Below are 12,391 nucleotides of genomic sequence, written 5' to 3'. Positions count from 1 at the left end.
AAGGAATAAAAGAGTAGTTTTAAAAGAGTCAAGTAAAAATTATTTAAATATTAATTAAAATATTAAGAGAGTAATAAGGAAAGATTATAATACTGTTTATTAATTTTAACGAAGCATAAATAATTATCATATTCTAGAATTAAATATTTTAAACATTAACAACAAAGTTTAGCGTGACTTTATGCTTATGGGAAACGATAAGATTGCAAAGCTTACTAAGAACTTTATTTTATGTTTCCACAATCCTTGGTATAAGATGTAGATAACCATGTTCCCCGTGTAAGTGTATTTAAGCAGTTAAATTAAACATTGAATGCATTAATGTTATGTAAAAGATTTAAAGCCTGTGATGATTATGATTGGAGGAATAGATAGGGGTTTACAGAAATAACTGAAGCTAGTAACCGATTATTTACATTGTGCATTACAATAAAGTAATATTTCATAGTCTGTTCATTACACGTTTCTCAATTTCACTTAACCCAGTTAACAAACATAAATAATAATGTAATACAATACATATATATGTATATCAAATTCTATATTTTCAATTACTCATTAGTTTTTTTACTTGATGAAAGAAGAAGAAGAAAAAAATTATCATTTTATACATTAAACGAAAGTCTTACCTGCATCGAATAAAAAAAAAGAGGGATTGCGAGATGAAAGAAGACAGAATCATTATGCCTGACGTTTCTCTTTATTGTTTGAAATGTATCATAACGATCAGATATGGATCATGTAAAATTACAATAAAACGTAAATATAACGAATCATTCGTGTATACATATACGTGTATATATATATATATATTTTTTATATACATATATTTATATATGTATATATGTATAAATTCTTGTACGCCATCAAAAAAGATGTCGTGAGACCACAAGGGGAAAAAAAAAACAAAAAAAAAAAAAAGTTAAATTATCCCGAACGAATTCATAAATATGAATCACTTCCTCGCCCCCATCGATTCAAATTTATGCCTTTCGTCTCTTCAAAATTCCAATCAATCCTCTCGATCATTTTTTTTCTTTTTTTCTTTTTTTAATACACACGTATATTCGTAAAACTATCGCGATCGCATAATCATAGTGATTGCGATCTCACCACCCAATCCCAAACAACTTTCCAACAACGAATTTTTTCCCCACCCCTTACTTTCACCGTGTTTATCCCCTACCCCATCCCCTTTATTTTAATCTCTCCTCTTAATTACACATCGTAAATCTAAATTCACAATCATACACTATGTACAAGTGTCGCGTCTCGCTTCAACGANTTTTTTTTTTTTTTTTTATCGATTTTTAAATTATATTGCTATTAGCGTCTCTCTTCTCTTTATCGAGCGACCATCGATACACCTTATAATTTATATTTTTATATAAATTACGTACTTTTATTTTTTCGAATATATACACGTCCACGCGTGCATCATCGACAGTTCAATGAACGTGTCTTCTGTGTGAGCAACGGAATTTCCACAATGGCAGTGAAGAATTTAAAAAAAAAAAGAAATTCCTTTTTTTTTTTTTTTTTGAGACTGATCACATGCCAGCATATTCGTTTAAAATAGCTACGAAATACGAATTGACGAAAGTTTTCTTTGATGGATATATAAAATGGAATGTTAAAGTAGTAAAGTAGGAAATGAAACGCTTTGTTTTTTCGGATTGATTATATATATATATATATAGAAGACGATGCGAGATGCAAATTATATATAAAATATTAATACGAGAATATCTGATATGAGCAATTTACAGCGGCAATGGAAAATTAAAAAAAAAAATTTATCCCGAGTTTAATCCGGACTTAAGATTAAATCGAACGGTTCGCTGTATTCGATAATTGAAAGGCTTAGTGGAGAGGGAACATTATCTTTTTATATTAATTACATTCGATATTTTATTATTTAAAAATATTAAAATCATATATATATATATACCCGATAAATATTCTTGCCTCTCTATCCTCTCAGAATAACAATATCGTAATGAATTGTTTTCATGCAAAATGAATACTTCTAGATTTTCAGATTTTCATTAATTATACGCAATTTATATATATATGTATATTTAATTTTATCACTAAGGCGAAGAGGCAAGAACACGCGCATTAATATCACAAATATCATTCTTAAAATAATTACAATTCATATACGAAAATAATTCCCCCTGAAATTCGTCTTTCCTTTATCCCTTTTCACCAAGTCCCCCTTTCATCCTGGCATGAATTCGACACGTGGCGAAATGATCCCAACGCGAAGCTTTCATCTGCGATTCGTTTCCGGTTAAACAAAATACAAAAGTGGCAAAATACCGTGATTGAACGATGGTAAGATCGCTAACAAACAGCAGATCGAGATCGACACGGGTTGGGCATCGATCGTTGAACCGGATCTGGGCGGTTCCTGCGCCAGTCGTTGATTGCTCGCGGCCAGTGTCGCGGTTTCCACCCTCTCGAGCGCCTTGTCGCCCCTGATCCTCGGCAACGTGGACTGACAGATGAGAGTTAATGTCCCTCCGGGGAAATGGTGCCGTTCCAATCGAAGAGTAAGGCCGAGATGAGTCGAGGACACGAGGCTGTCCTCCGTAGGGCTCGTGCTTGGCAATTCTCTGATCAACCCTTTGTTCACCTGTTGACGATAGAAGGCGAGAGTTAGCCGATCCCCCTCCCCCTCCAGTGAGTGAAATTTCATGCTAGATTAGGGGGATGAATGGGGGATCGAGATCGTGGATAATGGTCCTATAGCGTTTCGAGTGTTGGCGATAATGTCTTGGGTGAATGAAGGGATAATTTGGGGGATGAATTGGCTCGATGGATTTGTTCTGGATATCTTGTGACAAAAGTGATACGTTGATGAAGTGATATGTTTTCGATGATACGATTTTCTTCCTGGAGGGAAAGATATTCTTCGATATTAGTTGTATATTGTTATAAATAATCGTTGTGAATTGTGTCGTCTGTTAATTATATTTGATCAAATTATGGATCTCGTGGATCGAATAGAGATTGTTCGAAATAGAAGAATAGATTAATGAATAAATATTTTAAGTATTAAATTGATAGAAAGGGGATAACAATATCTCAATATTTCTACGAATGTATCACTTTTATCTATCCTGGACGAATTCAATTCAAGAATTCAGAATTTCTATTTATAATTTAATTTCTATTTATAATTTAGAAGAAATACAGAAACGTATGAAAAAAATCATAGTTACTTTAAGTAAGCACAGTAATGGTAGTGCACCGAAGAGAAGAGAAAAAAGTTAGAGCTTATTATACTGCTTGAAACGCCATCAAGATACCCAAGATCCTATCCGAGCATCTAAAATAACTTTCTCGACTCGAGTGGTTGGGGTGAATTTAATAGGGTGGCATTTTCGTCTGTTATTTTTAAGACGAAAACAGGAGCTGAGTGCACAGTAAGCAACTTTGAAAAAAGTATTTCTCGAGTATAAACTGACGGTTTTAATTTCTTCTACCTTTCACCCCCGAATAAGTTTTTGAAGAGTCTGAATAAAACGAGCGAGTAGTGGCGAGAACACTAAACGAGCATCTTTTAAACGATTCCCATAATTTTATATCCTTAGCCGGCGTTGAATTTGCAATTCAAAAGCATCTAGTCATTTTCCAAGAACTTTCCAAACTCTCGTTGTTTCATTTTGCCTCCGCTCACGACTCGGCCAATTTTCAAAATCACGAAACGATGAAATTTTCAAGAGTCTTGATTGAAATTAAAATTTCTTTTTTTCAAGATTTCGATCAAGTTTCTTTATTTTTTGTATATCATTAAATTGATCAAGAATTATATATATTGTTTCTCGAAAATGGATATGTTTTGAAGAAAATTTATTCTTTTAATTATCTTCTCAAGAATTGAAAATTATTTTTCTATCGTATAATTATCTTTGCAAAATAATTTAATAATAATAAAACTGTAAGGTAATATTTAAAGCAACCCAATATTCGATTATTTTCCCACGAAAAACAATTTCAGAAGAACGAATAACTTTTCATCTTCATAAAAAAAGATTTAATGTATTATTTTTTATCGAAACAAGGCAACATTCAATTCTCAGTTCAGAAATAACACACAAACACACATTCTCCACTGTTTTTCATTCGATACAATTTAATATTCATTATCGTTTTCGATTTAAAATAATTCCATTTGAATAAACACAGTTTTCATTACAACGATAAAAAATTCTACAATTTTATGAAACAATAAATCTTTAATCCAGATATATAGAAGACTTAACACATATATTATGGAAATTTTCCTCGGACAAAAATAAAAAAATATTTTAATGAAAAGAGGATACAGAATTGGAATAAATTTAATCATTCCATTTTTTATTTTTAAACGAATTCACGCAATCAAAAGACGTATGAGGGAAAAAAAATTATTTTCAATTCAATGATTTTTCAAAGAGAAACGATTTATAAATAATTTTATAACAATTATAACAATTATCATCGTTAAAAAATATTCAATTCCTTAATTTATGATATTCGACCAACTCTCAATTGAATTACTTAGATGAATTTACAATCAAAACAGATATAAAATGACAATTGATTTGTACAATTCTACATCACAATTAAACTAAAAAATCCAACCCCTAGAATTTACGAAGAAACTTAATTCACCCTCTAGAAATTAAAAAACAAAAATTCCAGACGAACAAATAAATCACTAGATTTATAATTTGAAAATTTTCATTCAATTTAAATCGACAACGCGATTTTTCATAAAATTCTCGAGACGTTGAACCAAACGTTGAACGAATACCAGGGTGGAGGAGGTGGGAGGGGGTTGAAAAGACACGCGAGGGAAACGAGTATCGCCAGAGCCCGGTAGAAAAACTAAGTTTCGCCCGGAGCCTGGTTCGTTTTTTTTTTTTTTTTTTGCAACGTCGGGTACAATCAGGAATTCTAAAGTTGGCGAATGTCTCTCCAGGCTCTAATAGCCGTACGTTCTCATAAAACTGTTTCTTTCCTCCCTCACCTCTTTCCCGTTGAGGATGAAGACGAGCCGGGCCGGAGGGTAGCTGGCCGCCGAGCTGCATTCCACTTCGAGCGTCTCGCCCGCCTCGTAAGAGGGTTGAAGGCCACGGAGGGTGGGTCGTTCCTTGGGGGGGATCGCCAAGCTCATGTTCGCCTCGCCGAAGATCGTGAGGAAATTCGGCCCCTCCGAGGACACCTCGCACCCGTACAACCCCACAAGGTTCACCTTCACTGTCGCGTGTAAATTGTTTCCAATTATTTTTGCAAGAAATGCTTCGATTTTTATTATTTTTCTCTCTTTTTTTTTTCGAATTAATCCTTAGATTTGGACGGTAATCATCTTTGGTCGAGCTATTATGAGAAATAGTATTGATATTATTATTATACGGATACAAGTAATGAATTTGAATAATTGCATATTCGTTTAAGTATTAGTTTGTAATTTGTAATACAAATTAATTTATTTATAAGTATAGTTTTTGTTGGATATATTTAAAGAAAAAAAGAAAAGAGATAAGAAATTTGAATAGTATGATATGATTTATTATTTAATGAGTAAAAAAATTGAAATAAATTTTCATCACTGATGTCGACTAGATTAAAGTGTACGTTTAATAAAACGTTTAAATTGGAAAAAAGAATATATTCTCATTCTTTTTTATCCCTGTTAATAAAATCTTAATCCACTGAATAATAATTAGAGAAGGTATTTAAAGTAAGTAAAGTATAAGTAAATTGAATGAAACTGTTATTATATCTGATTAATAATAATTTCGCTATCATCAAAATTAAATTCTTTTTCCATATTATAATATTTTCAGTTTACATTTTTATTAACCTTTAAGTAGAATATTTTCTTTAGAATTTTCACTAAAAAGAAAAAAAATTAATAATTCATTAAGCAATTATAATTATAAATTAATTTCAATCCACAACCCTCTTTGGAAGGTTATTCTAAAAAATGTTTAATATTTTATGATAACATTTGAAATATATATTTTTAATATATTGAAAAAAGAATCGTGCAATAATATTGATCTTTAAAGAATTAATTTTTAACGCATTTCACTCTTCATATTTTCTCTCTTTTACACGCCCTTCCAATTTTTCCCCGTTTCAAACAAAAATTTACTCACTCTTACCAACCCTCAAATTCGCACAAACAATATCTGGGCGAAATGAATCGCTCTTCAGCCATTCTTCATTCAGCACGAATCTCCAAAAAAAAACTTTTTGTTCAAATAAAGTTACCACGCTGCAAAACAAAGTCTGCTCTTTCACCGCTTGTAATATGCTCTAATTCCTTCCAGAAAAAAATGTTCAGAATCGTCGCAACGAAGACGATTCTAATGAAGAATTTAAACACGAATTTCGCGATTCTTCTCGCGAGATTTTGATTTAAAAAGCGTATAAATGGTTTTTCAATTTGTAGGTTTACCATTTCAAAGGAAGTCACTTCAAAAGATTAATTATTTCTAATTATTACTATTTTAATGAAGTATTAGTGTTTTAATGATTCTTGATAAATGAAAAAATATCGTTTGGGATAATTTATTATTTAAAAATTGAAAAGCATTGAAGTTCTATATATTAAACATGTATTTATTTCAATTATTTGCAATTAGTAATTCTTAACTATCTTAGAGTAAATTGATTTTCAAGAATCGTATGAATTTTAATGAATAATCAACAATGTGATCTACTCACGATACAATAATCTTTAAAACATTATAATTAATCAAAAATCTTTTTTTTTTAACCAAACGAAAAACTTCCATTTATAGAAACTTAAAAAAATATTCTTCGATGCAAACTTGCCTTCCCCCCCTTGCCTCCCAAAATTGATAATATTTCTAAAATTATGTAAAGAATCATCATGGATGAACAGAGTTGAAATCAAAAACAATAAGACTTATTCTCTCCCCTGAAAACTTATTTCAAAGATCATCGTTAATGAATTAACAAAGTTAGATCGGTTATTTTTAGAAGCCTCGAAGATTAGAAATTTTACGAAAGATGTGAAATAGCGTGGATCCCCATGGAACAGTGAAAAATGGGCGAAAATAGAAATTTAATAGGGGCCAACCTCGTTCACAAGAAGGAAAGTTCATTGATTATTTAAGCGAAATTTCTACCAGCCCGTTAACTTTCATCATTCTCTCGGTACAAGTTGGGAAAATCTCGCGGAGTTGTTGTTTCGATTTTAATTTGAAATTGGGAGAGAATCTTCAGGAATTTTTTTTTTTACAAATTTGAAAAAAATTCTTATCTTTTTATCTTTGTTTTTTATCTTTGGTATTTTCTTGTCTTGGGAGAAAGTTAAAATTAGTTAGATTAAGGTGAAGATAGAACGAAGAAGATAAGTTTGACAATGATTGAATTTTAACTTAAAATGTGTAAATTTATATAGTGTAGTTGGATGTAGAGACTTCTTTAGAAACTGTGATATATTTAAGGGGATGGTATTTTGAAAGAAAAGATGTATCATGAAGAGAAGAAGTTACTACTAAAGGAATATTATTCTGAAAATTCTAACATTCAAAACAAATCTTTATAAAAAATTAAATCTTCATAAAAATTTCTTGTTAAAAAAATCACAATATACTTCACAATAATCAGATAACTTCAAATAATCTTAAAAACGGAAAATGAATGAATTATTTTCAGTACTGATTACAAAAATAATTAAAAATCCTGCTCAAAAGTGCAAAACTAATACTAATACATCTCAAAAACACACATCTCCAGACTTCGTCACTCATTAATAATTTATCAAGCAGATTAAACCGCATAATTCGTCTGCAAATTGCACATCTTTCACATTTTTCTCAACATTTCCACTTAACTAACCTCCTCTCAGTTCACAAATCCATCTTAAAATTAAAATAAAACTCTCTCTTTCTCTCTCTCTCTCTCTCTTTCTTTCTCTCGTTTCTCTATGGACAATCGGACAATCACTCTCAAAATAATGTCCATTTGCAAAGAAAAAAATACTCTCAACTCCCGAAAGCTTTACTCTGAAAAAACACTCTCGATTCACACGATTTACGATTCGATCCTCGCGCACGACTCTCTCTCTGTCGACCTCGAACCCGCGTGAATCCTTCTCGAAGACCTCGCGATATCGCAGGCAAAACACCATCCACGTCGTGCACGCACGACCAACTATCGCTTAAATTGTGTAAAGAGAGGGAATCGAGGAATCTATACAAACCTCTCCGATTGTTCGCCTGTCCCAACAGCGTCACTTGTTTGCTATCGCTCTTGTTCACGTCCACGTACACCCCTTCCAGCTGGAAATCACGACCGGGCGGCCTCGAGCCGGGCATAAACCTGAAGAACTCCGCGCCATCCTTGTACCACTTCACGGAGTACAATTCCTCGCCGTCCAGATCGTACTCGCATCTCAGCGCCACTTTTTCCCACCTCGGGTCGGCTATACTCGGCACGTCTATCCTGCGGAGATGGATGGACGAGCCTGAAAAAAAGAAGATTTGTACATTTGTTTTTGGAATTAGTAGAGGCAAAATTTTTGAAATGGGGAAAGTTAAAAGTTGGAATTAGTGGCGGAGAGGCAATATCTTTTTGAAATCATGGACAAAAGTAGAGACAGACAGAGAGAGAGAGAGAGAGAGAGAGAGAGAGAGAGAGAGAGAGAGAGAGATATTTGGAAATAGGAAGAAATGGAATCGTGGAGTTTTTTCTTGGAATTAGTAATGGAGAGAAATGGAAGGAAAAAGAGGATTCTTTTGGAAGTAAAAGTGGGATATTAGTGATGGAAGATAAATCTTAGAATCCAGAATTTTATGACTCCAGTATATATGGTTGATATATCGTCGCATCGATCATTTTCTTTTGACATCGATGTCAGGAATATTATTCAAAAAACAAAAATTTAGTCCACCACAAGTTTAAACCATTATTTTACTTTTAAACCTAACTATCAATTTTGTCCAAACTTATATTACTTAATACACTGAATACCAATTACTTATTTCTTCATTCGATCTATTATATTTGGATTAAATTGAACCCTTAATTCTTTCACGTTCTTCCTACACAACTTTAAATGATTCAAAATTGCTCAAATTATATGAAAGAGAATTTCTGCAAGAGTATTAGATTGGATACACTTGGATACACACTGTTTTCAGATATATACGAAAAAAAAAGAAAAAAAAAAGGAAAAAAAGAGATTATCACACAAATCAACGAAGAATATTCAAAGCAAGCGAAAAGTCTTCTCGTTCATTTAACGAACGACAGCGTGAAAAATACGACAGAATTTGTCCAGTTGGCCTGTCGCGTAAACAAGCGTCGAAAAAGTTTACAGAGAAAGCTAGTCGAACTCCATTTGCCGGTCGACTGGGTGTGGAAAAAAAAATAGCAATTATTGGTGTAATGGGTAGGTGTTGAAAAAAAAAAAAAAAAAAAAAGAGAGAAACCTCGAATCCCTACAAGGGAGTAATTTCCTCTCCCTCCCGCCCCTTTTCATTCTCTCTCTACCAAACGAATGTTTTTAACACGGTCGCATTAATTTGTTTATCGCCGCTTCGTCGAGCAAGCGTGGCAAATAGCTGGCTAATTAAAAATATCCGATCCGGCCATGCGTTTGTATAATTATCGTCCTCGAAAATGCAATCGAACATTTTTCGAGTGGTTGTACGCCGTAAAACGGCAATATTTTCGCATGGAATCGATTGTGAAATTTGTATTCCTTTGTCGCGCCGTTTGATAAGTTTTCGCCGTATTCGAGAGAATATTTGATTGCTTAATTAGAGGGCGTTGATTTTGCGTTAATTTTTCAAGCACCGTTGAAAATTGCCGATTGGGGTGAGGTTCTAATTATTGTTATTATCGTATTCGATTTTTAGTACGAACATCTGCAAAAAAGGAAAACGTTAATTTGCAAAACGTCAAAATGTTTCTTATCGTTCCATCTAGAAAATTCAATTTTTTTTTTTTTGAATAAAAATCAATCCCGATCGATTTTTCTTCAGAAACACATTGAAAAATTTTTGCCATTGTTGTATATTGTACAATTTCTGCTTTTGTGATTTCGAATAAACGAAATAATCATCTTGTTAAAAAAGTTTTTACCAATTTTTCGCAACATATAAAAAAAAAAATGCGCAATGAAAGGAAACCAAAAATTCGAAACTGATAAAATTCTGCTAAAATTCCAAACCAACCGAATAGCCCTCATCAATCTCAACTCGGATCGTTCCCATCACCCCTCCCCCCTCCCCTTTTCCATCGAAGAAAGAATTCAGTGGCCAAAAAACGATATTCCTCGAGATCGTAATACTCGTTCCACGTCAAATCGCGAGCCAACTACGTGCCACTTAAAACAATAACCGGATCCGTCGTTCGCGTCAACGCAGTCGAAACGAGAGAGAGATAAAAAGAGAGAAAAAAAAGACAGAGAAAGAGAGAGAGAGAGAGATACACGTAGCAGCGCGTGAAGAGGAAGGGAGTGGAAGATGGCGATGGGGAATAGGGAATGGAGATGGCATCCGGTATTCGAGACACGAGCAAAAGCGGCGAAGTAGTAGAATTCGTGAATGATTTCCAGATCGTGCGAATTTGTCATGCGCTTGGCACACGAGTCGAACCGCGAACGGACACGATAAAACCGTGAACAAGCGGAATTATCCCCTTTCCAGGGGGTTGGTGGGGTGGAATCGGGACGAAACGATTGCGTGAAAGGCGTCGAAGGTAGGCGGCGTTCGAGCCATTAAACGGGGGAATGGCCGATTTATTGTTTCTGCCAGCGAATATTCATTTTTGAGATTGCGCGAAAGTTGTGAAAATGAGAATGGGTTGTTTGGGATCGGCGAGAAGAATTAGTTGGCAATGAGCGAAGTATTTTCGAATGATAAATGATTATTATACTGATAATAAGGATTTTGAAAACGAAATTTTGAATAGGATTGTGGAGGGGGAAAAGGAGGGATTTTCGTTCTTTTGTATATTTAAAATTTTCCTTTTTTATATTTCGTTATGAAATGAAATTGCGAAATATATTTTGAACGAAAGAATTTAGATGTTTCTTGCTATAAAAATATAATTTAAATTATGTCGTATGAAGTTTTGAAAATTATTTTTCATTTCAAACGTGATATATTTGGACAGATTTTTTTCTTTTTCCATTACGAGTTTCGTTTTCCCGTTTGGCAAATCTTTCAACAATCCATCAATAAGGAGGAAAATAAAATAGTTATTTGGAGGGAATAAAACGATCGTAAATCCGTGATTGTTCCACACGACTGCGATCTTTCGAACATTTCCACGGAACTGTTGAATCTCTTATAGCGTGAATCGCGAGAGATCTTTGCTCCCTGTTTACGAGTCGACGCGAATAGGTTTTATTTATTTTGAAACGGGAATTTTTCAAAGATTAGAAAAGTCAATATTAATTTTAAGAAGAAAATGTAATACGATAGAGAATAAAAGTTCGATATTAAGGGAAGAAAACTCTAAGAGATAAATAATATATTCGTGATGAGACACGTTTGAAAGATAGAAAACAAACGAATAAAAGAATGTTTGATTGTTTACTTAAAATTGTAATTTAAGTTTGCATCAGAAGTTTGCAAAAGTTCTAGATTTCACAGAATATTTCAATTAATCAAAGTTTCTAATTTTTCAAAATCTACTCAAAGGATAAAAATGTTGAAGAGGGACTTGGAGGAAAGAAATTTAATTCGCGGTTTATATTATGCATCTAAAAGTTGGCCGGGATCAAATCAGTCTGACACGTAGATTATTGCAAGGTTCAGAAGAAAAGTTAAACACAAAGATGTATTTTCTACGAGTTGCGGTAACTTTCGACTTCGAAAACTTTTCACGTCCACGGCAAAGCTTTACGAAACGTTTTCAGTCAAGTGCACCAATCTAAAACCGCGGCCACTCAACGTTGATTTTTCTTGAAAATCGAGGCTCGTCCAACGGTATCGTAACTTTGCATTCCTTGTTCTTTTTATTATATCTCTCGTCTTAAATATTGATAACGTTCGTTTAGAGAATATCTTTTAATTATTCATCGCCTCGATGAAAGTAAAATAACATTTGTTATGAATAATTTAATGAAATTTTCTGCAATATGATCAGCCTCTCGAATATCATAGATATAAATTATCTATATCGTGGATTAAGGAAATTATAAATTAAAATTATTATTCCAAGTATCGTAATTATTGTATAAAAAATAATCAAGTATCTATTTATTTGCTAGTTTAAAATTTTATTTTTATTTGTACAATGTCTTTCTCTAATGTAATAAAAGTGTTAAAAATTTAAAAATATAGATATATTTCGTTTTTTGGCTTCGCTTCTCTCAATTGTTTTCACGATATATTTTTTGAAG

At 32.9% G+C, this 12,391-nt stretch overlaps 1 protein-coding gene across 1 annotated transcript in view; it reads right to left on the bottom strand.

The window, feature by feature from the left end:
• Positions 1-1,235: 1,235 nt before the first annotated feature.
• LOC122718504 overlaps positions 1,236-12,391 on the bottom strand; it is an 81,886-nt gene continuing 70,730 nt past the window's right edge. Inside the window, exons 3-5 of the mRNA XM_043943593.1 lie at positions 8,237-8,500; positions 5,024-5,253; positions 1,236-2,641 (exon numbers count right to left, since the gene is read on the bottom strand). Of these exons, the coding sequence (XP_043799528.1) occupies positions 2,297-2,641; positions 5,024-5,253; positions 8,237-8,500 (839 nt within the window). The 3' untranslated portion in view covers positions 1,236-2,296. The remainder of the gene's footprint in view (positions 2,642-5,023; positions 5,254-8,236; positions 8,501-12,391) is intronic.

Source organism: Apis laboriosa, unplaced genomic scaffold, assembly GCF_014066325.1.
Source record: "Apis laboriosa isolate Shangri-la unplaced genomic scaffold, ASM1406632v1 scaffold64_cov150, whole genome shotgun sequence".
Classification (NCBI taxonomy): Eukaryota; Metazoa; Arthropoda; class Insecta; order Hymenoptera; family Apidae; genus Apis; species Apis laboriosa.
This window is presented reverse-complemented; position numbering and strand designations above follow the sequence as displayed.